Source organism: Giraffa tippelskirchi, chromosome 3 (genome assembly GCF_054371585.1).
Source record: "Giraffa tippelskirchi isolate mGirTip1 chromosome 3, T2T-mGirTip1v1.2.pri, whole genome shotgun sequence".
Classification (NCBI taxonomy): Eukaryota; Metazoa; Chordata; class Mammalia; order Artiodactyla; family Giraffidae; genus Giraffa; species Giraffa tippelskirchi.
This window is the reverse complement of record NC_137277.1, coordinates 186629272-186651618: the sequence shown is the minus strand read 5'-3', so window position 1 is coordinate 186651618 and position 22347 is coordinate 186629272. Positions and strand designations below refer to the sequence as shown.

The following is a 22347-nucleotide window of genomic DNA, read 5'->3' as shown; positions in this document are numbered from 1 at the left end:
TTCCTTCTCCAATGGACATGAGTTTGAGCAAACTGCAGGAGATGGTGAAGGGCAGGGAAGCCTGGGGTGCTGCAGTCCCTGGGGTCAAAAAGAGTCAGACACAACTGAGTGACGGAACAACAACACAATCTGGCAACCCTAGACCCATGAGTCACTTTACGTCTCTGAGCCTTAGTTTCTTCATCTCCAAAAATGAACCAATACACTACCCTGTAAGGATACTGTGTAAGTTAAGTAAGACGGTATATGTAAGATACTTGGCACAGGGGAGGTAAATTTGTGAAGCTGACAAATCTTGCCTTCAGAGTCCCCATACCCAGCATTTTCATCTCCACCATTCCTCTCTCCCTTTCAGAGTTCCTGTTTTAGATCTGCAGGATTCCAGTGAACACCTTCAGAAAGCTGCCTGAGGTGGTGGAAATTACCACTTACTGGCTGTGTGAGCTTGTGTGAGTTGCTTACCCTCTCTGAGCTTCATCTGTAAAAGGGTCTTATCATAGTATTACCTCCTTAGCGTTGGGGTGACGAAATTAGTATATTAAGCACTAGTATTAAGTCTAGCAGTAGGGCTCACTAATTAGAGCCCGTTAACACCTTGCAAATGCACTAAGACACACCTTTAATTTTATCATTTAACATAACATCCCTTATCCCCAGGGAAAGAATGAGTAAAGGTGGAACTGCAGGCCCAGTGATAGGAAAATGAGCGAGATCATTTGCACCTGGTGAGTAGGGGGTGAGGATCTAAAGGTGGGGTAGGGTGGAGGCTTTGCCCAGCCCCTCTCCTTGCATCTGTGTGAACTTCTTGGCAGCTTGCACTAACCAGGCCTTATGGGCACCACATTCCCTGGATGTGGGATCCAGACATCCCTCAGGACCCAGACCCGGCCTCCACGAGGCAGAGGTGTGTCCTCCTGGCTGGCTCCCACAGCCGGCACTATTTGTTTTCCAAACTCGCTCCTAATCCTCCTAATCTTTTTACATCTCACCTGCCTGCGTGCCTGGTGGCTTCCATTAGCGCCTTTCCAGCCCGATCTGCAATCTCCATGTTGGGAATGTCTCCAAGAGCAGCTCCACCTGGCTCCCGGCAGGCCTGGCTTCTCCCTCCTGGGCAGCCAGGATGCTGGTCTCCAGCTGCAGCCAGCAGTTAGGGGAGCTTGTTTGCTTTTTGTTTTTTTCCCCATATTTTTCTTACTCTTCCCCACAAAATTAATTTTGCTGTGTTTGGTCTTCTTTTTACTTCCCCCACCACCAAACTTCTCAGCTGGTCTCCTTGCATGGGCAGCCCTGAGTAGCAGGTGGGAATTTTGCTAAGTGCCTGCCATGCACCAGATTCAAACAACATTGATCAGAAGCCTCGTCCCAGTCCAAGGGGTCAATGTCATCCCCAAACAAGGGTGTTGTCTCCTGCAAGAGCTCACGCAGCAGAAAGGGGGCAGATGCTGAGTTTGAGTCCATGCTGCCTCCATCTCCACAACAAATTATTTGTCGTTTTGCGATCCCCTCCGTTTTTCATAAAACAATCCCCCGAAGCTCTTTTATCTGCTGAGAGAGGCAAAGAATAAAGTACAGGCACTGAAGGCGTGTGGCAGCTTCTGACAGCTCCCTCCCCAATTCCCAAACACTCCCCGCGCTGAAAAGAGAAACCCTGATCTTACGGGGGGAGGGAAGGAGAATGGAAGGAGAGATTCTGAAGGCCCCCAGAGGAGGGGAAGGATTTCACAAGAAAGACAAGATTAAGACAATCTCCATAATAAAGAGCCGGCCAGGAGAAGGAGAAAAAGTGGATCAGGTAGCGAGTCTGGAGGTTGGGTTTTTGATGGAGAAGGAGGTGCGGGTAGCAGATGAGAGTGAAGGGGTGTCCGTGTCAACACCATGTCCCCTTCTTGGGGTTCAGACAGTACCATGGGGATTTGAACACATCCGTTCACAGGATGGCAGAATTGTGCGAGAATGTTCTTAGTTTTTTTCATCATAACCTAAAATTTCCATGGAAAGGAGCAGGGCTACACGAAATGTGCTGCACGCATACCATGGAGTACTGCTACTCAGCGATAAAACCGAGCCGGCATGAAGCAAAAGCAAGGCTGAATCTCACAAGCATGTGAAATGAAACAAGCCAGACACAAAAGACACTGAGTGATTCTATTTACGTGAAGTTTAAGAACAGGTAGAAGTAACCCGTGGTGAGAGAGGTCGAATCGCTCACCTCTTTGCGGGTAGAAGGGAAGACAGTCGTCCCTCGGTATCTGCAGGGGATTGGTTCCAGGACACCCCTGTATCCCCTTGGAGACCCAAATCCAAGGATGCTCAAGTCTCTTCTATAAAATGGCGTAGCATTTGCATATAACCCACACACATCCTCCTGTACACTTTTAATCCTTTCTAGACTACTTATAATACCTAATACCATGTAAATGCTATGTAAATAGCTGTAAATACAATGCAAATGGTAGTAAATAGTTGCCTGCGTGTGGCAAATTCAGGTTTTGCTTTTTGGGGAACTCGCTGGAATTCTTTTTCAAATATTTTTGATCTGTGGTCGGTGGGATCCGTGGATGCAGACACTGAGGGCCCACGCTACTATAAGAGGCGCGAGGCAAGTTGCTGGGGTGATGGGTGTTTTGTATTTAGATCTGGGTGTGGTAAAGGGTGTCTTCATTTACACAAAAAGCCACTGAACAGGGGCACTTAAGATTTGTGCATTTTACTGTGTGTAAATAAAACCTCCGTGTTTTTTAAGGGCAATACAAGAACTTTAGAGTTATATTATATACACATTTGACTATCTGCATTTTGCCTAATAAAATTCAGAGAGAAAGAACTAAAGATACCCATTAAAATACAGCAGGGGTTGCTGTCCATCCCTGCTGCTTCAGACCCTCAAGGAGCCTATTCTGTAGCATGTACCTGCAGGCCCCGACCACCCCACCCCTAACCACGCCCCCACCCCAACCCTCCCCCAACCTCCCACCACGGTCCCCCTCAGATCCAGAGCCTCTAGTGGTCTAAACACCACTGAGTACAACTCCAGTCTTTAAAGATTTAAAAGGGGGTATACATTAGCCAACTGATACTCCACTGAAGGACTAGAAATCTGTTCCAGTGTCAAAGCTAAAAGTGACCGCATAGAACTATCCCGAAACAGTAATATGGTCTTCAACATGGTGCTTTCCTAAAAATTTTTTCCAAGGATGGTATTGACTATTGACAATTATTGCTTCATATGCTGATTTTGGAATGTAACCCCTGAGTGGGAGGTGACAATTCCACCAGAAAGAATCTGAGTAATTTAGAGATTATTTTTCTGATTCCCCCCTAGACTCTTGACTGCACTCTGGGATGGGGCTCCTGGATCCCGACCTCACAAGCATGACAAGGGGTTTCCTCTCATCCCTCCACTCCTGCTTCCCCTCCAGGACCCTGAGCTCTGGAGAAAATGAAAAAGGCACCCTCCTCTTCTGATTGAAGGTGTCCCAGCTGTGACATTCATAGGGCTACTGCTGACCCATTACTTTTCACACTAATGATATGTTCATTATTATCAATGTCTTTTATTTCTTGGGAAGTGTTTATACTCTTGCAACAGCCTGATAAGTGAAATCATCCAACACTAGGAAATAAGGCAAATAGATAACTGGTGTCCTTTCAAAGTCAAATTAGAGTCATGTCTAACAAGCCCTCCTAAGGGTCACCTGACACTCCAGGGGAATGTCCCTTTGCTTAACTTATTATTTACTATTGATTAGGGCCCAGGCTCTGTAAAGATAGCTGTTAGCTGGTAGAAAACTGATAAGTTGCCAATTATTTTTGTCTGGTACAGATGCAAATGATTTCTATCCAGTAGAGTAGATAACCCCAATGTGATGATTTTATTGTCCTAAAGAGCATTAACCAGTTTGTAACTACCTTAGCAACCTATGAATATTCCAGAATTCTTGGGGTTTTTTTTGTTATAGTTGTTTTTACTGAATCTCTCTCACCCTAAAGAGGTATATATAATTTTTTTCTCATATCCTTCATTGAACTGGCTTTGTTCCTTCGTTTATAAACTGCAAAATAAAACTAACACATGCTCCCTCTGTATTTCTTTTTTTCTTAAAATTTACGTATTTATTTCGCTGCATTGGGTCTTAGTTGCAGCACTTGGGATCTTTGATCTTAGTTGTGGCAGGTGGGATCTAGTTCCCTGACCACGATTGAACCCAGGCCCCCTGCATTGGGAGCACAGAGTCTTAGCCACTGGACTGCCAGGGAAGCCCCTCACTATATATTTCTATATGCATTGTGCATTTAATATTTTGAAAGTTATACTCTGAGAAGCCTTTCATAGTATTTGTTTTTTCCTCATGCCAACTCTATCATTTTCTATGTGATCTTGGGAAAGTCTTTCTGTTTCTGATCTTCAGTTTCTTCATCTGTAAAATGAAATCAATCAGGCTGACCATTCTGGCTCTGACACAGTATTTCTAACTCCTCTTGCAGGGAAGCAAGATTGACACAATGCAATCAAAGAGGACGATGCTGGAAGGGATGTTACAGACCAGCCTTCCTGCTTTCTCCCTCATCTCCTCCCTCTTCCTGAGAAAGTGAGGTTCAGAGAGGTTAGGTAACTGGCCCAAAGTCACACGGATATTATTTATAACAATGACTTATTTTAATGTGGTATTTGACAGTATAAACTTCCTTATCTGTGCATGCGTGCATGCCCAGTCACTTCTGTCATGTGCAAGTCATTGCGATCCTGTAGACTGCAGCCCGCCAGGCTCCTCTGTCCATGGGATTCTTCAGGCAGGAATGCTGGAGTCATGCCCTCCTCCAGTGCATCTTCCTGACCCAGGGATCGAACCCTCTTCTCTTATGTCTCCTACATTGGTTAGCGGGTTCTTTACCACTAGCGCCACCTGGGAAACCCAAACTTCCTTATATATTCATATAATCCCTTGACAGCCCACCTAAGGGACTGTATAATCCCCATTTTACAGGTAAAGAAATTCGAGATCCAGAGAAGTGCTATGGCTTGCCCAAGCTCATAGAGAGGTGCTAGCTCCCCTGAGCCCCTGAATCCTGAAGAGCAGGAAAGGGGCTGGCGGTAGGAACTCTGGGCCCCCACCCTTAAACCAGAGCATCCCCACCTGTACTTGTTGTATGCACATCATCTGTCACACAAGATTGCAAGAAAAAGGAGTCCCGAAGGCTTGAAAACCCTGGTCCTAGACTGTCTTCACCTGCCCAGGTGCAGCAGCCCTCCCTCTTCTCCTCTTCCTCTCCTCCTCCCTCTGGAAAAGGAGACAAAGCAACGACAGCAATGACGAAACGTGGCCGTGGGAGGAGCAGAGACCTGGGCAGCCCAGGCCTGGACACACTGGCCTCCGGTCTGGGGGAGACAGAATCACTCATTCTAAGGAAAGGCGTTCTCGGGCTGACAGTAGTGAGCCTCCCGTCGGTGACCATGAGCAAGGCTGGGCGATTCCTCCAAATGGTGACAGCAGTTCTCTGAATGGGCATTTACTGCTGATTTTTATTTTTCGATTTTTAAACGTTGATAAAAGCTGATTAGTAAGTGTCCAGTGTTTTGTATGTGTATTATGTCACTAAAACTTTATACTGTTCAACAAAGTCGAATCTGTTGTTTCCAACTTATGAACAAAAAAAAAAAGCCTGAGGCTCCAGGAAGTTAAGCACAGTTCCAAGGACATGCAGCGGGGAAGTGGCGGTCTAGAAAGCTGGTGACTGACCTCACTACTGCATCGCTGTTCTTGTTTCTCCGCGCTTTTCTGTATTTCCAAGCTTTTGGCAATGAATACATGCTGTTTCCGTGATCGTGAAAAAGTCTTACGAGCCATTGATTGAGAAAAGGCTCCTTCTACCCCGCTGCCCTGTGCCTCCGGGCGTCTCACAGTCCTGCCCAGGACCCCCTCCTCCACCCCCGTCCCGGCAGCCTCCCGCCTCACTGTCCCTGTGCTTGCGCCAGCTGTGGCTGGGGTAGGATGTCCTGTGTTCCAGTCTTGCTGAGGTCTGCTCAAAATGTCCCTTGCTGGCCTCTGGCCCCCGGGGCGGTTCCAGAGAAGGAGAAGGAGAAGTGGGAAGGGATGTGAAACTTGGCCCCGGGCCAGCACCGCCCTTCTGGGTGTCCCACAGGGGTCCCCGCCTGAAGGACAGGCGTATCCAGTGCGTTGAAGACTGGACACAGGTGAGGCCACCGCTGGATGGGGAAGGGGGCTGTGAGGTTTAGCGAGCCAGGGGAGGTGGCCCAGGAGACTGGACCCAGCAGGGAGGGAAGGAGAGTGCTGCTAGCTGGTTCTGTGCCAGGACAGGGCTGGGGGTAGGGGGGCACTGATCCAGGACCCAGAACAAGTAAATGGGGGGACCTTAACTCCAGAGGCTTGGGGGGAGGGTGGAAGGTAGCCACAGACCCATCAGCTCTAACCGGAACTCCTGGATCCTGGCCCCCCACCAAAACACAAGAGGCTGGGAAAAGGCTGGGGTGTCAGAGCCCAACAGAGGGGTCCCACAGAGGGGGACAGTAGGTGACAGCCAGCTGTCTGTCCTCCAGTGGGTGCTAAGAGGGACCGAGCGTGTGGAGGAGGGAGCAGATGTGTGTGTCAGGTGTTCGTGAATTCCGGTGTGTGTGTGCAGCTCTGCCATCTGGGTGAGAGAGTGTTAATTAAACAGGGAGAGGGCACTCAATAAATATTTATTCAAAGGAACCAATCATCTGTAAGGAGTATATGACTGTGTGTGTCCAGGTAAGTGAGGGATGGAGTATGTCAGTTGGAATGTCCAGGGGTGTGTGGCGGACTTTTAAGTTTGCTTATTGTGTTGTGTAGGTGTGTGAGGGCTACAAGCTGTGTTTGTGTGTCTGAGTGTGTAACCCTTTGGGTATGGGTATGTTCAGTTGTGCGTGTCAGTCTGTGTGAGTTTGTGGTTCTGTTTGTATGCTGGGGGTCCTGCCCTGGGTGGGGTATGTGTGCAATGGTCAGAGACAAATATAGATGTCATGAGGGGGGGGCGGTTCAAGCGTGTGAGTTGGGTGTGCATGAGTGTGTGACATCCAGCCTGCCCAGGCCCTGCTCTTGTCTCCACAGTGGGACCATGGAAGCCCCCCGGGGCTGGCTGGTGATCAGCGTGCTGGCCATTTCCCTGGCCTCCTCCGTGACCCAGGATGTGTGCCAAGCCCCAGACGGGATTAACGGGAACCCAGGAATACCTGGCCGGCCTGGACGGCCAGGCCTCAAGGGGGAGAGAGGGGAGCCGGGTAAGCCCTCCCTCGGGACCCCAGCCCCTCATCCCTGGGCCTGGGCTGGCCTCCTGGAGGCGGTGGCTCAGGATGGCAGTGAGAAAAAGAGGAGTCCACTTGGGCCCCCACATGAAGCCGCTCCAGTCTATGCTTGGTCCCAGGGCCTAGTCTTCTCCTAAGGCCACGTACACAGGCCCCCCAGGGCCTCTCCGTATCCCCCTTAACTGCCACATCCTCTTTCTTTGGCCTTGCCATCCCCCTCTGGAGAGTAGGTCACTTCAAGCAAGGCCTGTGAAAGGTCCCGAAGCTGTGCCCAGCCTTGGTCTTTGTTCAATCACCAGAGAGACAAATGCCCTAGTCTTTAGATTTGAGAGCCCTTGTCTTGCTGTGTGACCTTGAATGAGTTACTCACCCTCTCTGAGCCTCAGTTGCCTCATCTGTAAAAGGGAGAAATAGCCCACCTAGCATGTGGAGAGGGATAAATCCATAATAACTATCTTTTTGCTTCCAGCTTCCCTGCAAGTCTGTCCCTGCTTCCCCCTTCCCTGCCCCCTCAAGTTTTAGAAACTCTCATATTCTAGAAAAAAGGCCAAGGGTGAAGGAAAAGGGAGGAGGGCAAGACCAGAGCCGGAAAAGATGGTCTCGTGTAATTACGGTGAGGCTCCCAGTCCATAGACCACCAGGAAGATCTGCATAGGCATTTGCAGTGATCTGCACCCAGGCATCCTACAGGTAGTCCCTGAATCTGAAGAAGTTGAGGTCAGTGGCCTGGCAGGGGACAGGGAGAGGTGTGGAGTGCACAGCTGTGGGCAGGAGTGCAGTGAAGCCAGTGGACTGCCTTTTCCCAGAACCTGATCCTTTCTCAAGTGTCTGTTCAATTTCTCTTCATTTTACAGGTAAACAAGCTGGGGCTCAGAGAGGCTGAGACGCTTGTCCAAGGTCACACAGAACCAGTCAGAATCAATCAGGCCCAGACACCCCCCCTACCCTCTACCCCACAGCTATCTGGGGCCCCACCCACCTCCCTGAGGTCTGGAGGATACCAGACTCTTACTCCCAACCTGACCTTTCTCCCCACAGGGGACCCAGCCATCCAGACAGGCATCCGTGGCCTTAAAGGAGACCAGGGCAACCCTGGACCCCCTGGAAATCCAGGAAAAATGGGCCACCCAGGACCCTCTGGTCCCATGGGGCCCCCTGGCCTCCCAGGGTTGAAGGGCATCAAAGGCAAACCCGGAAACATCAAGGACCAGCCGCAGCCAGGCTTCTCAGCCGTGAGACCGAAAGTACCAACGAGAGACAATGTGATCGTCTTCGGAGAGGTCATCACCAACCAGGAGAACGTGTACCAGAACACCACAGGCAGGTTCCACTGCTCTGTCCCAGGCTACTACTACTTCACCTTCCAGGTGGTGTCCAAGTGGGACATCTGCCTGTCCATCAGGTCCTCTGGGAGGGACCAGATCCAGCCCTTGGGCTTCTGTGACTTCAACAGCAAGGGATTCTTGCAGATGGTGTCTGGGGGTGCGGTACTGCATCTCCAGCAGGGAGACCAGGTCTGGATTGAAAAAGATGCCACTAAGGGCCGCATTTACAATGGCCCAGAGGCCGATAGCATCTTCAGCGGCTTCCTCATCTTCCCATCCGCTTGAACAGGGAAGACCCCCAGGTTCCCACCGTGGCCTCTGCATCCTGCTGTGTGACCCTGGCCCACATACGCCACCTCTCTGGCCATCTCTGCTCTGCTCTATAAAGTGGGGGTTCTGTTGCTTTAGCTGCCTGAACGGAAATCATGTCTTAGAACTCTTCCTGGAATAAATATCTGAATCCTCGTCTGCTGAGCCTGAAGTTCACTTGCTACCTTGGGCACTGGGAGGGAGGCTGAAGAATGACAACACTTACTTAAGTGCTTACAAGGCAGGCCCATACTGAGCATTTTACAGCGTGTATTTAGCAGGTCCTGGGGGCCTTGTCAGCCTGGGCTTAAATCCCGGGCCACCATTTGCTTAAATCCAATTATGTGCATTTTATGTTACTTTGCTGAATCTCAGTTTCCTGATCTGCAAAGTGGGAATACTGACAGCGCCCACCTCAATGGGTTGTTGGGAGGATTAAATGACTTGATATATGAAAATTCCAGAGGAGTTCCTGGTACATTAATAAGGGGCTTCCCAGGTGGCTCAGACTGTAAAGAATGTGCCTGCAATGTGGGAGACCTGGGTTCAATCCCTGGGTTGGGAAGATCCCCTGGAGGAGGGCATGGCAACCCACTCCAGTATTCTTGCCTGGAGAATCCCATGGACAGAGGAGCCTGGCGGCTACAGTCCATGGGGTTGCAAAGAGTCGGACATGACTGAGCAACTAACACACACATACGTTTTAGCCTTAATTGTATTTTGTTTAGTCTTTACAGTTGAACTCTGAGTTGGGTATTATGACTGACCCCATTTTACAGATAGATAATGAAGCTGAGTGAGTATTAAGGAGAACTTAAAGCCCAAGGTTAGCATGTAAGGTGGAGAAGGACATGGCACCCCACTCCAGTATTCTTGCCTGGAGAATCCTGTGGACAGAGGAGCCTGGTGGGCTGCTGTCCATGGGGTCGCACAGAGTTGGACCTGACTGAAACGACTTAAGTATGCATGCATGCATTGGAGAAGGAAATGGCAACCCACTTCAGTATTCTTGCTTGGAGAATCTCAGGGATGGAGGAGCCTGGTGGGCTGCCGTCTGTGAGGTTGCACAGAGTCGGACATGACTAAAGCGACTTAGCAGCAGCAGCAGCAGTATGTAAGGGGAGGGAGTGGGGTTGACCCCAGGTCCTGCTGATGCCCAAGTCTATGTGTTTACCTGCTTCCCTCGTCAGCCTCCATAGCCACACACCTGACAAATGGCACATGTGCTTTCCAAGGCTGAACCAGAAAGGCAGGGGCTCAGAGAGAGGGAGCAGTTGATCCAAGGGCATCCAGAGGTCCTCCCTGCCAGGTGTCCTGAGTCCAGCTCTGGACTTCTACCCCGGCAGGCATGGAGGCTAGGCATGCATCCTGCTTGCACTGGGGCCTCGGAGGGTCTGGAATGTTCCCGGTCCATTCCTGGGGTCCCACTTCGCCTGTCCAGGTGCTGCTGAGAAGCAAAAGCCCTACTATATCCTCCGTGCATGAGAAGAATAAGGAGACCGGAAGTTCAGTCCTGGACATGCCCTGTGCTTTTTGCTGAAGAAAACCAACTTTACCTTGGTGCTGCTCATACTCACGTGTAAACACACACATACAAGAATATATATCACACACTCACACACACTTCCTGAGATGCACGTGGACCCACATTTCTGGACCAAGACTCATTCACTCCTCACCCACACACCCACTCCCTGAGACCCGCAGGGCACCCCCCTGGACACACTACTTATGCCTTCAAACTCGCAGACACACTAAGGGATACACAAGGTCATACCTGCATACCCCCACCTCCGATTCCCTGGGTGCCCCCATCAACCATCAGTAGTGCAGTGCTCTCACACACACGTGTCCCAGACGTAGCCCTGACACACAGGTGCAACTCACGCCTCACCCTCCCACGTGCACGCGCCTTAGAAGTGCCCTTGTTCTCTCGAGCGTTGACCTTGGAGTCCTCACGTACCCACAGCACCCCTCCCCCCGCCTTCCCCACACACTTGGGACCCTCTGGGGGGACTGTCTGGCCCCATCAACAGTCTTGGGGGATCATGAAGAAGAGAGTGGGGCTGCAGAGACTCTTCAGCCCCCCTTTGGCCTCCACTCTGCCCTGGTTTCCCCCCCGGCCAGCCTGGCACACACACATGCATGGACTGGGAAGTGAAACTGCTCTGTGAGCCCCTGCAATGCATCTCATAACCATCAATGCATTGAATCCCAACAAAACATATGAGGACCCTGAGGCTCAGAGAACGGAGGGGTCTACCCAAGGCCCAGTGGCAGAAAGTGGCAGGTCCTGGGTTTGAACTCTGCCTGACCCCAGACTGGAGGGCTTCTCTCATTGCAATGGGGCACACAGATACCGTCAGGGTGGAGGTCCCATAAGAAGCTGGAGACCTGGCTGTAGAAATGGTGGGTGCGGGGGGCAGGGATACGCCGCTGTCTTGTACCCTAAATTCCATCCACAGCCACCCCTCTTTGCCGAGGCAGATCCTGGGCGCCTCCGAGAGGAGGGGACCCAGCAGAGTCCAGCTGGCCAGGCGGGCAGGGCAAGGCAGGGCCGCGCATGGGCCGAGGCTGCCACCTGCTGGACACGCTGGACCAGGCACAAAGCAGGTGACAGCCGAAGACGGGCGGGGAGCCTGGGCGCCCTCCGGCGGGTTCCCCACGCCCTCTCGATGCCCCCGCTGTCCTTTCTGCTCTCCCCAGCCCTCCACCCTCCTGAGAATTCCAGGGCCAAGTGCACTCCCATTCTCGCTCTTGCTGCACAGTCACCAGCCCAGAGCCACGGGGTGGAGGGCCAGCTGGGGAGACTGAGGCCCTGACCGAGGCAGGGGCGGCCTTCCGAGTTCAGCTCATGACTCGCACAGGGCTAGGCACGGTGTGTGCATTAGCCCTGCCCTGCATGCAAGCTCCTGGAAACCCCATTTACAGAGCAGAGACCGACACTTGGGGAGGTCAAACCACTCACTTAGATGAATGGCAGGCACAGAGTCAGGGCTGGAACACTCTGCTGCCCATTACCTCCTTCCTTCCCAAAACTTATCATGAGAAGAAGGGGAGAATGGACCTTTCTCAGCTCTGCCAGCCTGGCCCCGACTGCCAACCCCTCGCCAGCCATAATGCCAGTTCTGAGACCAGAGGCGGGGTGCTGGGGATGGAGGTGAGGAAGGTGGTGCTGGCAGGGAAGGTAGGCTCACCCAGGGCCCCAGCAGAGGAAGAAACGCCAACACGCAAAGCCTGGGTCTCCCCTCCACCACCCCCTCCCCAATATACAGATGAGAAGACTGAGGCCTAGGGACCAGTGCTTTGCTGAAGGCCTCCAGGCAAGGGAGCGGCAGGGCTGCAAGGAGACCCCAGAGGAGTCTGTCCACCACAGCAGGCTGCCTGCTATCAAAGCTCACCCACTCTGGGTGCACCCCCAAGTAGGGCAAATGGGAGGGGGCATATGGAAGGTTGGGTGCCCCAGGTGGCACTCGTGGTAAAGAACCTACCTGCCAATGCAATAAACATAAGGGACGTGGGTTCAATCCCTGGGTCAGGAGGGCATGGCAACCCACTCCAGTATTCTTGCCTGGAGAATCCTCATGGACAGAGGAGTCTGGTGGGCTACAGTCATGGGGTCGCAGAGTCGGACACGACTGAAGTGACTTAGCACGCACAGTATGGAAGTTTCTAAAGTAAGACCTGTCATTTGACAAGTGCATACAAGACTTGTTTCTGGGGGCAGCTGTGAAGCAGTCAGAGCAAGGCTTTGGACCCAAGAAACCCCTCACTTCTGCAGCTTTGGACAAGGGTTTCACTTTCCTCAGTCTCAGTTTCCTCATCTGTAAAGAGGAGGGTTATTACTTCCTCCTGTGGGTCTTGTGAAATAGCTGTCCCAGGCACAGTAAATAGCAACAAACAGGGATGGGCATTCGCTGAGCTGAACTTGACTCTAGAAGTCTGCCTAGGCAGCTGAGGTTCATACACACACTGATACACACACACACACACACCCTTCACCAGATTCAAGGAAGTGGCCATTTCCTCATTTCAGAGACTCATGACCCAGGGGGCACACAGGGGTATCACCGCGGTCAGCCTAGCTCAGCACCCAGAATAAAGTACTGAGTCAGGGAAATTATGGGAAAGGGGATGTGGTATCGGGGGGAGGCGGGGAGGGGGCCGCCCAATCCACTCCGGGTCCTCCTGGCTGGGTCCATTCTGACACGGCATCCTCCTGCCTTGGAGAGGGGAACCCGGCCCGAGGACCTCTCCGTGACCAGACCGGACACCTCCCACCTGTCCAGGTGAGGGCAGATGGCAGCTTTTCCCCGCCGCCGCTTCCTGACACATGGCCTCAGGGGCAGCCTGACCTGGGACAGGAAGGAAGGTCCCTGTCTCTGCTGAGCTGGGGGCCTGAGCTTGAAGCAGGGGCCCCACTCCCCATCTATCGTGCGGCCCCAGGGGCAAGGGGCCGGGGAAGGGAGGTCAGCCACCGAGGGCTGAGAAGGATGGTCCCCTGGGGAGAGAGAGGGTGAGAAGGGTGGGCCAGGGGCCAACTCAGCTCTCTCCCCATCCAGCTCCTTTCCCAGATGGACATGGGGTCCGGCGCCCGGCCCCTCCTGGTACTAAACCTGCTGATGCTCCTGCTGGCACAGCCACTCAGGGGCCAGATGGGCACAAACTGCTATGGGATCCCCGGGATGCCAGGCCTGCCCGGGGCCCCCGGGAAGGATGGGTATGACGGACTGCCAGGGCCCAAGGGTGAACCAGGTGAGTCTGCCGGCCTGGTGGGGAGAGGTCACCTGGGGCCTGCGGGCAGGGCTTGGACTGTCCATCTGGGACCAACTTGGGGGAAGGTGGACAGCAGCTTGATGGTGAGGAGGGTGGTCCCTTTGGCCACACCTGCTCCCGCTGCCGAGTTTTAACTCTTGTGGAGGGTCTGGCCCCTCTCCCCTCAGAGCCCAGGCCTTAGGTCTCCCTAATTCACCTCTTTGCCCCTCAGATTTCCCATCTGATGTCAAGGAGAGACCTAGAGCGCCTGTCCGAGAAGGTGGTGGGGAGGGTCCCAGGAGATAACCCAGGCGAAAGCTTTGGCGAACTTCTAAAACACTCTGCTACTGTTTTATTCCAACCCTTCCACAACTTGCCCTCTAACGTGGACCCCAGTGACTGTAGCCCAGATGATCAGGATTCAAGTCCCAGCCCCACCACTTCCCCGCCCCCCCCACCCGCTGTGTGTACTTGCCCAACTTACATAGGCTCCCAGTGCCTCAGTTTCCTCATCTGTAAAATGGGGAGATGGTAGCACTTGCTGCATAGGGGTGCTGTGATGATTAATAAGAGTAAACAGAAAACAGCATGTGGTAGGTGTCTGTAAGTGCAGACTCTGGTCGTTGCCGCCCTCGTCACCCTTGTCTTTATCAGGGGTGTGTGCTCCCCTCCCTCCCTAGGGTTCTGGGTAGTTGGAGGGGTGGGAAGTAAGGAGTCAGGGTCACAGTCACAGAATCATCTGTCGGAGATTCACAGGCAAGCCCCAGCATGAGTGAAGAGGGCTGAGGACATGAAAGGGCGCTGGGTGCTGGGTGGCAGCTGGAGTCTGGGGCATCTTGTCTGGCAGTGGGCACACATCTGGGAGGTGGAGTGTGTCCACAGTGGGTGTGGACGAGGCTGGGGCGGGGCTGGGCAGAGGTGACGGGGGTGGCAGAGGTGCTGGGCGAGGGAGACCAGTGGCGAGGGATGTCCTTAGGAACTTCCCACTGTCACCTGCCCTCCCGGAAAGAGAGTGGAATTATACCAACATTCCAGGAGTCCTCCTACTCAGGCTGAGTCAAAGGAAGCCCCCAGATCTGCCATTTTTCCAGGACCCTGAACTTCACAGCTGCCTCTGGCTATCTCACTGCTCAGGGTGGTTGATGGGCACCAAGTGTTGAGCTCCTAGTTTGTGCCAGACACAGGTTCCAAGTGCTCTCTATAGATTCATCTCTCGGGGTAGAAAAAAACTAACTCTATTTTACAAATGAGGAAGCTGAGGCCAAAATCCTTTGAAGACGTGATTTACTCCCTTTTTACAAATGTCAAAGCTGAGGTTCTGGGAGATTGAGCCACTGGCCCAAAGTCACACACTGGGATCCTGTTGGATTCCCGAGGCCACACCCTCCACCACTACCTTCCGCTGCCTCTCAGGCCCCCCTCCCCACGGCTGTGTCCACCTCTCCCAGTCGGTGGTTGGAAGACAGCCTGAAGAAAGAGACACAGCCTTGCTCAGCATCGCTGACAGCCACCCTTGAGACCTGACATTACTGAGCACTACCTATGAGGCGCCCAGCAGGTGCATGCTCCCACCCTACTTGGCTAGCCACTCTGGGGGATCCCTTCCATTATGACTTTATCTCACCTGGGCGAACAGAGGCTCTGGGAGGGGAGGTCACCTGCCCGGGCCCACTGGGTTCTGATTCTCTTCTCCTAACCTGGGATCTACACGGCTCACCAGCTGCAGAGAATTCTGTTACAGTGTGTCTCCACCGACACCCACCTAAAGGCATTCAGAGGGGGAAACAGCCACGAGGGCCAGCAGGGATGGTCACAGAGGGCTTCCTGGAAGAGGAAACTGGAGTCAGGCCCTGAAAGACGAGTATGGTTTGGACAAGGGGAGAAGAAGCTCACAGAAGCTCCGATAACCAGGGCGGCGACAAGCATCAGACACTCTGACTGGGACTCAGCCAGACTTGACTTTTTGGGTCTTGACTCCACCTCCTACCGTCGGCATGGCCTTCGGCAGGTTCCTGGCCTCAGTTTCCCCCATCCGTAACTTGAAGGAAATTGAGCTGGGCCAGCTGTCAGAGGGGCTGAATTGGGCTGAGAGGGGGTGGAGGGGCTGGAGGGAGGCAGCCTGGAAGGCTCCATCTGGTGGACCCCATGCACTAAGCTGGCCTGAGTGGTTCTAGCTCAGACATAGAAACCAGTTTTGAGGAGCTCTGAATCTTATAAAATACTGAGGACCCTCTTTAAGAAAAATAGTACAAAACTAGGGATACATTTGATTACACAAACCTCCATAGACTACAAAATTGCTTTAGAACTGCACATACAAATAGTGCATGTAAAAGAGGAGCTGTGGTCAATTTCTCAATCTTGATTTCACACTTTAGTTCTGCAAGATTGGAGAAAACTAGGTAAACAATACACAAGACTTCCTTATCCTTTTTTTTTTTTTTTTCCCAACTTCCTGTGAATGTGCAATTATTTCAACATAAAAAGTTGAAAACCTTATAAAATTACCCAAAGGACCTTGACCGGGCCAGTGAAAGTTAATGGGGCCTAAAGTTTAAGTTTTAGGAGATCTCCAGGAAATCTGCCTCTGACTCATCTTCTGATTTTGAGGCGGTATCTGAGGCCACGTGGTGTCCGTGGGCTAACAGTCGTGGCCTCTGGCACACTCTCTGAGATCCAGTCCGGCTCTGACACCTCCTGAGCCGCCTGGTCCTACCCTCTCCATCACAAACGTGGGAACCGAGGCCGAGTTAGGGCTGAGACTCAGCCACGGTCAGAAGGCAGGACCAAGGGGAGGCAGGATTTGAACCAAGGTGTGCCTCCCCTCCTACTCCCTGCACAGTGCTTCCAGGTGGATAGGCCAGCATCTGGGGGAAGGAGAGTCCAGGGACCAAACCCTGGGGGTGGCCCCTGGGGGACTATCCGGTCCCTCTTCCCATCCCCTGCCCCATCTCTGCCTTGCCCCCTGCTCTCTCCCCAGGAATCCCAGCTATCCCTGGGACCCGAGGACCCAAGGGCCAGAAGGGAGACCCTGGCACACCTGGCTATCCTGGGAAAAACGGTCCCATGGGGACCCCAGGGATTCCGGGGGCTCCCGGCACCATGGGCCCCCCCGGGGAGCCGGGTGAGGAGGGCAGGTACAAGCAGAAGTACCAGTCGGTGTTCTCAGTCACACGGCAGACTCGCCAGTTCCCGGCGCCCAACAGCGTGGTCAAGTTCAACCAGGCCGTCACCAACCCGCAGAGGCATTATGACATGGACACTGGCAAATTCACCTGCGAAGTCCCGGGCCTCTACTACTTTGTCTTCCACACGTCACACACGTCCAACCTGTGCGTGCTGCTGTACCGCAGCGGCTTCAAGATGGCCACCTTCTGCGACCACATGACCAGCAGCAAGCAGGTCAGCTCGGGCGGCGTGCTGCTGCGGCTGCAGAAGGGCCAGCAGGTGTGGCTGGGGGTCAACGACTACAACGGCATGGTGGGCATAGAAGGCTCTGACAGCGTCTTCTCCGGCTTCCTGCTCTTCTCTGACTAGGGTGGGCAGGTCTGCTCCGGTCCCCGGGGGCCACCCCTTCTCCCTCAGCTTCCCCGCGAGAACCCGCTGTGCTGCAACCATGCTCAGGCCCCTCTTGCCACCAATGGATGCCACCTCCTCCAGGAAGCCCACCCTGCCCTCCTGCCCTGAGTTCTCACCCTCCTCCTCTGGTACTGTCATTAGTGTTTTCCAAGTCCAGGAAGAGGCAGGAGGCACATAAATAAATAAGTAAATCAACAGCTATGTGCGGCTCTGAATCCTCACTGCCAATTCCCTAAAAAGCGATCTCCTTCATCTCCCACTTTGCACCTGTCACAGCCATCTGTGGCCTGCAGATTCAAGCATCAGTAAAGCTTGGTGCCAAGGTTAAGACGCTCAGTACCGTTTGGCCATTTGGGAGAGAGCTGCTCAAATGTTGCTGAAAGGCTGCAAGGGGTCCCCAAGGAGGTGTCTGCTGTCACTTGTTCATGTGAGAAGCACTGCTGTCTTAAAGATATCCATGGTCACAGGTGAACGGGAATGTGTTTGAATTCCCAATCTATGTTGATCCCTGTTGAATTTCTGGAGCACCCATCATGAGGGGTTGGGGGCTCAGGTGGGCCCAGAACAGACAAAGACAAGATGTGCAATGAATTTGTGCTGAATTAATGAATGAATTGGGGTGAGTGCATGAATGAATAGTGGGTAGATGAATGACTAAAAGCAGAGCAAGTGAATGAGGAAAGAAAATCGGAATAGCTAACATTTATTGAACATTTACTGTGCACCAGGTGTGACGCTAACCCACCTATTAAATCATCTAACATTCATAACTCTGTTCTGGATGGGCATGGATGGGTGAGGGAGGATCTGACTGTTGGAGTCTGATTTTCCCCGAATAACTGAGACTCTGGGGGCCCCCAGGAGATCATCCAAAACCATGGCTTCCCATAAGCCATCTGGGTTTCACTGTGAGAGTCCTGATGGTGGGCCTAGCTGGGTCATCTTGTTGGAGAACCAGGAAGCTGGCCGTAAGCTGCTGCACTTTCACTGTGCTGACCACAACAAGGGGTTGACAGCCAGGTTCAAAAAGATAAAAAGTGTAACTTTCCTGCCCAGATTGCAGCTCTGGCCTCAGAGCCCAGTGAGACCCGAGACTCACTCAGGCCAGGGAGAGCCACCACAGCCCGGCTGGGGTCTCTGCTTGGTTCTGCAAGGCCCTGTGGAGCTCACAGAGGTTCGAGATGAGCCATAACAGCAGAGGCTAGAGCCCAGCTTCCACCCACCTCCATTCACTTTGACTCTTTGTTCCTGAAAGCTGCTGTCTCACACCTCCAGAGATTTAGATGTTCCTTCATTTTGTAAAGCTCCTGCCCCACTCACACAATCCACTTAGATAATACACACTCAGCTGTCAGGAATCAACACAAAGACCACCTCCTCCATGAAGCCTTCTCTGATTCTTCCCTTCATGTCCCCACAGCGCCCTCCACTGACTTGGACCACAGACCCGTGACTTGATAGAGCCCAGGTTTCTGAATCTGGGGGCGCAACAAAATTACCTGCGGATTTATTTACAAAACAAAAAGCAGATCTCTGGACTCAGACCTGTTATAGAAGTTTGAGAAGACTACTATTTCCAGCAAGCTCCAGGCTGTCTACATCTCAGGAGTGGGTCACAGGAGAGCTCTTGGAACTGGGCGAACCTGAGCCGACCTGTTTCACCAGTCAACCTATGTTGGAAAACTGAAAACCACTCAAGGTTGATTCAAGGGCCACAGTGACTCCAGAGGCAGTAGCAGCAGTGTTGGCTTCCCGCGGAAGCGCTCCTAGGGGTGTTTACCCGGGGGCAGTGGAGGCTTTCACCCCAGGGTCAGGACGGGTCAGGTTCATGTTCTCATCATAGCGTGGGGACCCAGTTCAGTCCCTGTTAGCCCCCTGAGATCTCTCTCACCCTCCTCAGCATCGGAAAAATGGCTGAAGCTAGTACGCCCGTGATGAAGAAAGCTTCACAATCTGTCCCTTTGGAGAGGAGTAAGAGAGAAAACGAACAACTTCGTAAACTCTTTATCGGTGACTTGAGCTCTGAGACCACAGAAGAAAGTCTGTGGAATTATTACAAGCAGTGGGGATATCTTACAGACTGTATATTAATAAGGGACACTGCCAGCCAAAAATCAAGAAGATTTGGTTTCATCACGTTTTCCTCCATGGCTGAGCTGGATGCCGCCATGGCGTCCAGACCTCATTTCATTGATGGAAAAATGGTTATGCCCAAACGTGCTGTCCCAAGAGAGGACCATGGAAAGCTGGGGGCTCTCGTCACTGTGAAGAAGCTGTTCGTTGGCGGAATTACAGAAGACACGAAGGAGCATCATCTTAGAGATTACTTTGAGAGGTACGGAAAAATCAACGCCATTGAGATAGTTACTAATGGACAGTCTGGCAAGAAAAGAGGCTTTGGATTTATTACTTTTGATGACCATGATCCTGTGGATAAGATCGTGTTGCAGAAAAATCATACCATCAATGGCCATCGTGCAGAAGTAAGAAAGGCCTTGTCTAGACAAGAAATGCAGGAAGGCCAACATTTGAGAAGTCAAGGAGGAGGCAATGTTGCTTTGGGGTATTTTCATGGTGTTGGTGGAAATGTTGGAGCAGGACGAGGAAGGAACTTCAGAGGAGGATCCGGTGGGTACGGAAGGGGACGTCCATTTGGGGATGGCTCTCACGGGTATGGAGGAAGAGCTGGAGGTGGCAGTTGGGGGGTTAGCCCTGGTTATGGTGGAGGACGAGGAGGCTACGGTGGTGGAGGATCTGTAGACGGCTACCGGGATGAGGGCTTCAGAGCCAGTTATGACAACCATGGAGGAAGAAGTTACATAGGTCGCAATGACAGTGATTTGGGCCATCATAAGCAGAAACCTTCTAAGTACGATTTACTGAAGAGCGGAAACCTGAGAGGTAGCAGGAGCATGGGCGGGTCATATGCTGGAGGAAGCCACAACCCAGGAGGGAGCCGAGGATGTGGGCGCTGTGGAGAGACAAGACAGCAGGGGCCTTCTCAGTGGCCACGGGCTTGACTGTATACAGAGGAGAGACTTACCGCCCAGAGGGAAGAGAAGGGCTTCAGATGATCAGAGTAACAGTGCTAAGGAAACGCTTAACTCAGTCATGCATGCATACGCAGCGACACGGCAGAAGACACCAGGGCTGGTACCGAGAGCCAATTTGTGAGTGGACTCAGTTATGCAGGAACACTATCTTCCTGTGGAGGAAAGACTTTTTAAAAAATGCTTTTGAGATGGTTTTTTAGCTTTTGAAATGTTCTGTCTTTCCAGCGGTCTCTGGAAGAGTGTAGAATCATCCCTTCTTTGATAATGTTCCATTTCCAAGTTTCGGTCGACATGGGAAAACTTTTTCAAGATTTTTCTCAAAGTTTTGAAAAGCTGTTAGCCAGAATCAAGGTATAATAAGGCATAATATTATTCCTAAGAAATGTATTTCATGTGTAGAGTTAAGAAGCTATTGTACATATAAGATGTAATAAAATAATTCTAAAAGTAAAACAGTAGTGGTCTGTCCTCTGACCGTTTTGCATTTTTACCTTTTAAATATTTTTATTGTTTTTAGGATGTCAAAGTTTGAACTGTGCAGTGTGATGATATGACTTACTTATATTATGAAATGATTACCAAAAATTTCTTTTCTTATGATGATGAATATTCTTAGGACTTACTCCCTTAACAATTTTTGTAATATCCTACAGCTGTGCTAATTTTGGTTACCTTGTTCATTATGTTTTTTATAATGTTGAATAACATGTCATGAACTTATTGGTCATTTGTATATATTTTTTGGGTGAATGTCTATTCAGTTCCTTGGTCCATACCACCATTTGATATTTGTTATTGTGGTGTATGAGTTTTTGTTATTCATTACATGTTTTGTGTTTGTCTTACAACTGGAAGCTTGTACCTTTCGACAACCTTTATCCTGTATTTCCTTCCACCACTTCTCTGCCCCTGGGAACCACAAACATGATTTTTTTTTCTGAGTTTAATCTTTTTTTTTTGGATTTCACAAATAAATATGGTCATACCAAAAGACAGGTTTGGGGAGGACAGAGATGTGGGTGGGCAGGCGGTTTGCCAGGTGAAGTCAACGCATATCCTCCACCAGCTGGCTTTTATGCACTTATTTCCTTACAAGTCTGCCTCCCCACTGGACCGTGAGCGTCCTAGAGGGCAGGCCCATTTGATACATGGCTGGCTCGTGCATAGGAGGGCATGGGAAATGTGTCAGATGAGAGAAAGAGAGATGAAGACACACACACACACACACAAATAACAGAGGCCAGGGGCCAGGAACCCAGGCTGGTTCACAGGGCCTCAGAGCCTCTGGCAGGGACAAGGCGGAGGTCACGGGGCCAATCCACTCACAGTTCACCTCCAGCAACCACTTAGCGGTCTGTCCAGCAGTGCCTCAAGTGATACATCTTTCTTCTTATTTCTCTTTTGTTTAAAAAATCAATACACCGTTCATGTAGGCCACGGTGTCAGATCAGAGACCTGTACTTTGGAAGCGACCATTTTTGTGCCATTTCTATTTCCCATAATTGTTTCCTTGTTGGTCTCTCTTTGTCAGGAGGGATCGGCCTTTGAAAAAATGCCAGTTTATCTGCTGGGCTGAGGGGAGCTGGTGAGGGCTTTCAAGGGCAGAGGCATGGATGGGACAGGAGCTGGAATGAGGCACCCCAGGGGGCAGGGGGCCTCTTTAAGACCACAGGGTGTGGAGGGGTCTTAGGCTTCTTTTCCACCCTTTGTAAGGACCAATCCCTCTCTACCAGGAAGGAAAGTCAGTGATTTTTTTTTTAAAGATTTATTTATTTATTGGCTGTGCTAGGTCTTCTTTGCCGTGTGCAGGCTTTCTCTAGTTGCAGCGAGCAGGGCTACTCTCTAGTTGCAGTTAAGTGGGCTTCTCATTGCAATGGCTTCTATTGGGCTCTGGGGCAGTGGGCTTCAGGAGTTTTGGCGCACGGGTTTAGTTATCCTGTGGCACATGGGATCTTAGTTCCCAGAGCAGACGTTGAACCCACATCCCCTGCATTGGAAGGCAGATTCTTAACCACTGTACCATCAGGGAAGTCCCAAAGTCAAA

At 51.6% G+C, this 22347-nt stretch overlaps 3 protein-coding genes across 8 annotated transcripts; all 3 read left to right on the top strand.

The window, feature by feature from the left end:
* The first annotated feature begins 6160 nt into the window (after window positions 1-6160).
* Window positions 6161-9076, top strand: C1QA (complement C1q A chain). 5 transcript variants are annotated; one of them, XM_081580618.1, is made up of 3 exons: window positions 6161-6193; window positions 7089-7258; window positions 8321-9076. In XM_081580618.1, exons 2-3 carry the CDS (start codon window positions 7096-7098, stop codon window positions 8890-8892), a joined length of 735 nt encoding a protein of 244 aa, XP_081436744.1. In that variant the 5' UTR covers window positions 6161-6193; window positions 7089-7095; the 3' UTR covers window positions 8893-9076. The 5 variants fall into 5 exon arrangements, with proteins under 5 accessions (XP_081436744.1, XP_081436742.1, XP_081436746.1 ...); XM_081580616.1 differs by having other exon boundaries at window positions 8137-9076; XM_081580620.1 differs by having other exon boundaries at window positions 7068-7258.
* A 4040-nt stretch (window positions 9077-13116) lies between these two features.
* On the top strand, window positions 13117-17447 carry C1QC (complement C1q C chain). The gene is made up of 3 exons (XM_081574552.1): window positions 13117-13205; window positions 13479-13671; window positions 16652-17447. The coding sequence occupies exons 2-3, from the start codon at window positions 13491-13493 to the stop codon at window positions 17206-17208; spliced, it is 738 nt and encodes a 245-aa protein (XP_081430678.1). The 5' UTR covers window positions 13117-13205; window positions 13479-13490; the 3' UTR covers window positions 17209-17447.
* A 1737-nt stretch (window positions 17448-19184) lies between these two features.
* On the top strand, window positions 19185-21294 carry LOC145540293 (heterogeneous nuclear ribonucleoproteins A2/B1-like). Of its 2 annotated transcripts, XM_081574551.1 has the most exons (3): window positions 19185-19941; window positions 19984-19995; window positions 20074-21294. In XM_081574551.1, exons 1-3 carry the CDS (start codon window positions 19185-19187, stop codon window positions 20268-20270), a joined length of 966 nt encoding a protein of 321 aa, XP_081430677.1. In that variant the 3' UTR covers window positions 20271-21294. The 2 variants fall into 2 exon arrangements, with proteins under 2 accessions (XP_081430677.1, XP_081430676.1); XM_081574550.1 differs by having other exon boundaries at window positions 19185-21294.
* Window positions 21295-22347: the final 1053 nt, after the last annotated feature.

What these genes read in the sequence shown, in the direction of transcription:
- C1QC (XM_081574552.1), top strand. Translation starts at nt 13,491, where the DNA reads ATGGACATGGGGTCCGGCGCCCGGCCCCTCCTGGTACTAAACCTGCTG. An exon ending in AGGGCCCAAGGGTGAACCAG is followed by an intron (nt 13,672 to 16,651) that starts GTGAGTCTGCCG and finishes CTCTCTCCCCAG; the next exon opens with GAATCCCAGCTATCCCTGGG.
- LOC145540293 (XM_081574550.1), top strand. Translation starts at nt 19,185, where the DNA reads ATGAAGAAAGCTTCACAATCTGTCCCTTTGGAGAGGAGTAAGAGAGAA.
- C1QA (XM_081580616.1), top strand. Translation starts at nt 7,166, where the DNA reads ATGTGTGCCAAGCCCCAGACGGGATTAACGGGAACCCAGGAATACCTG. An exon ending in GGGGGAGAGAGGGGAGCCGG is followed by an intron (nt 7,259 to 8,136) that starts GTAAGCCCTCCC and finishes TTCATTTTACAG; the next exon opens with GTAAACAAGCTGGGGCTCAG.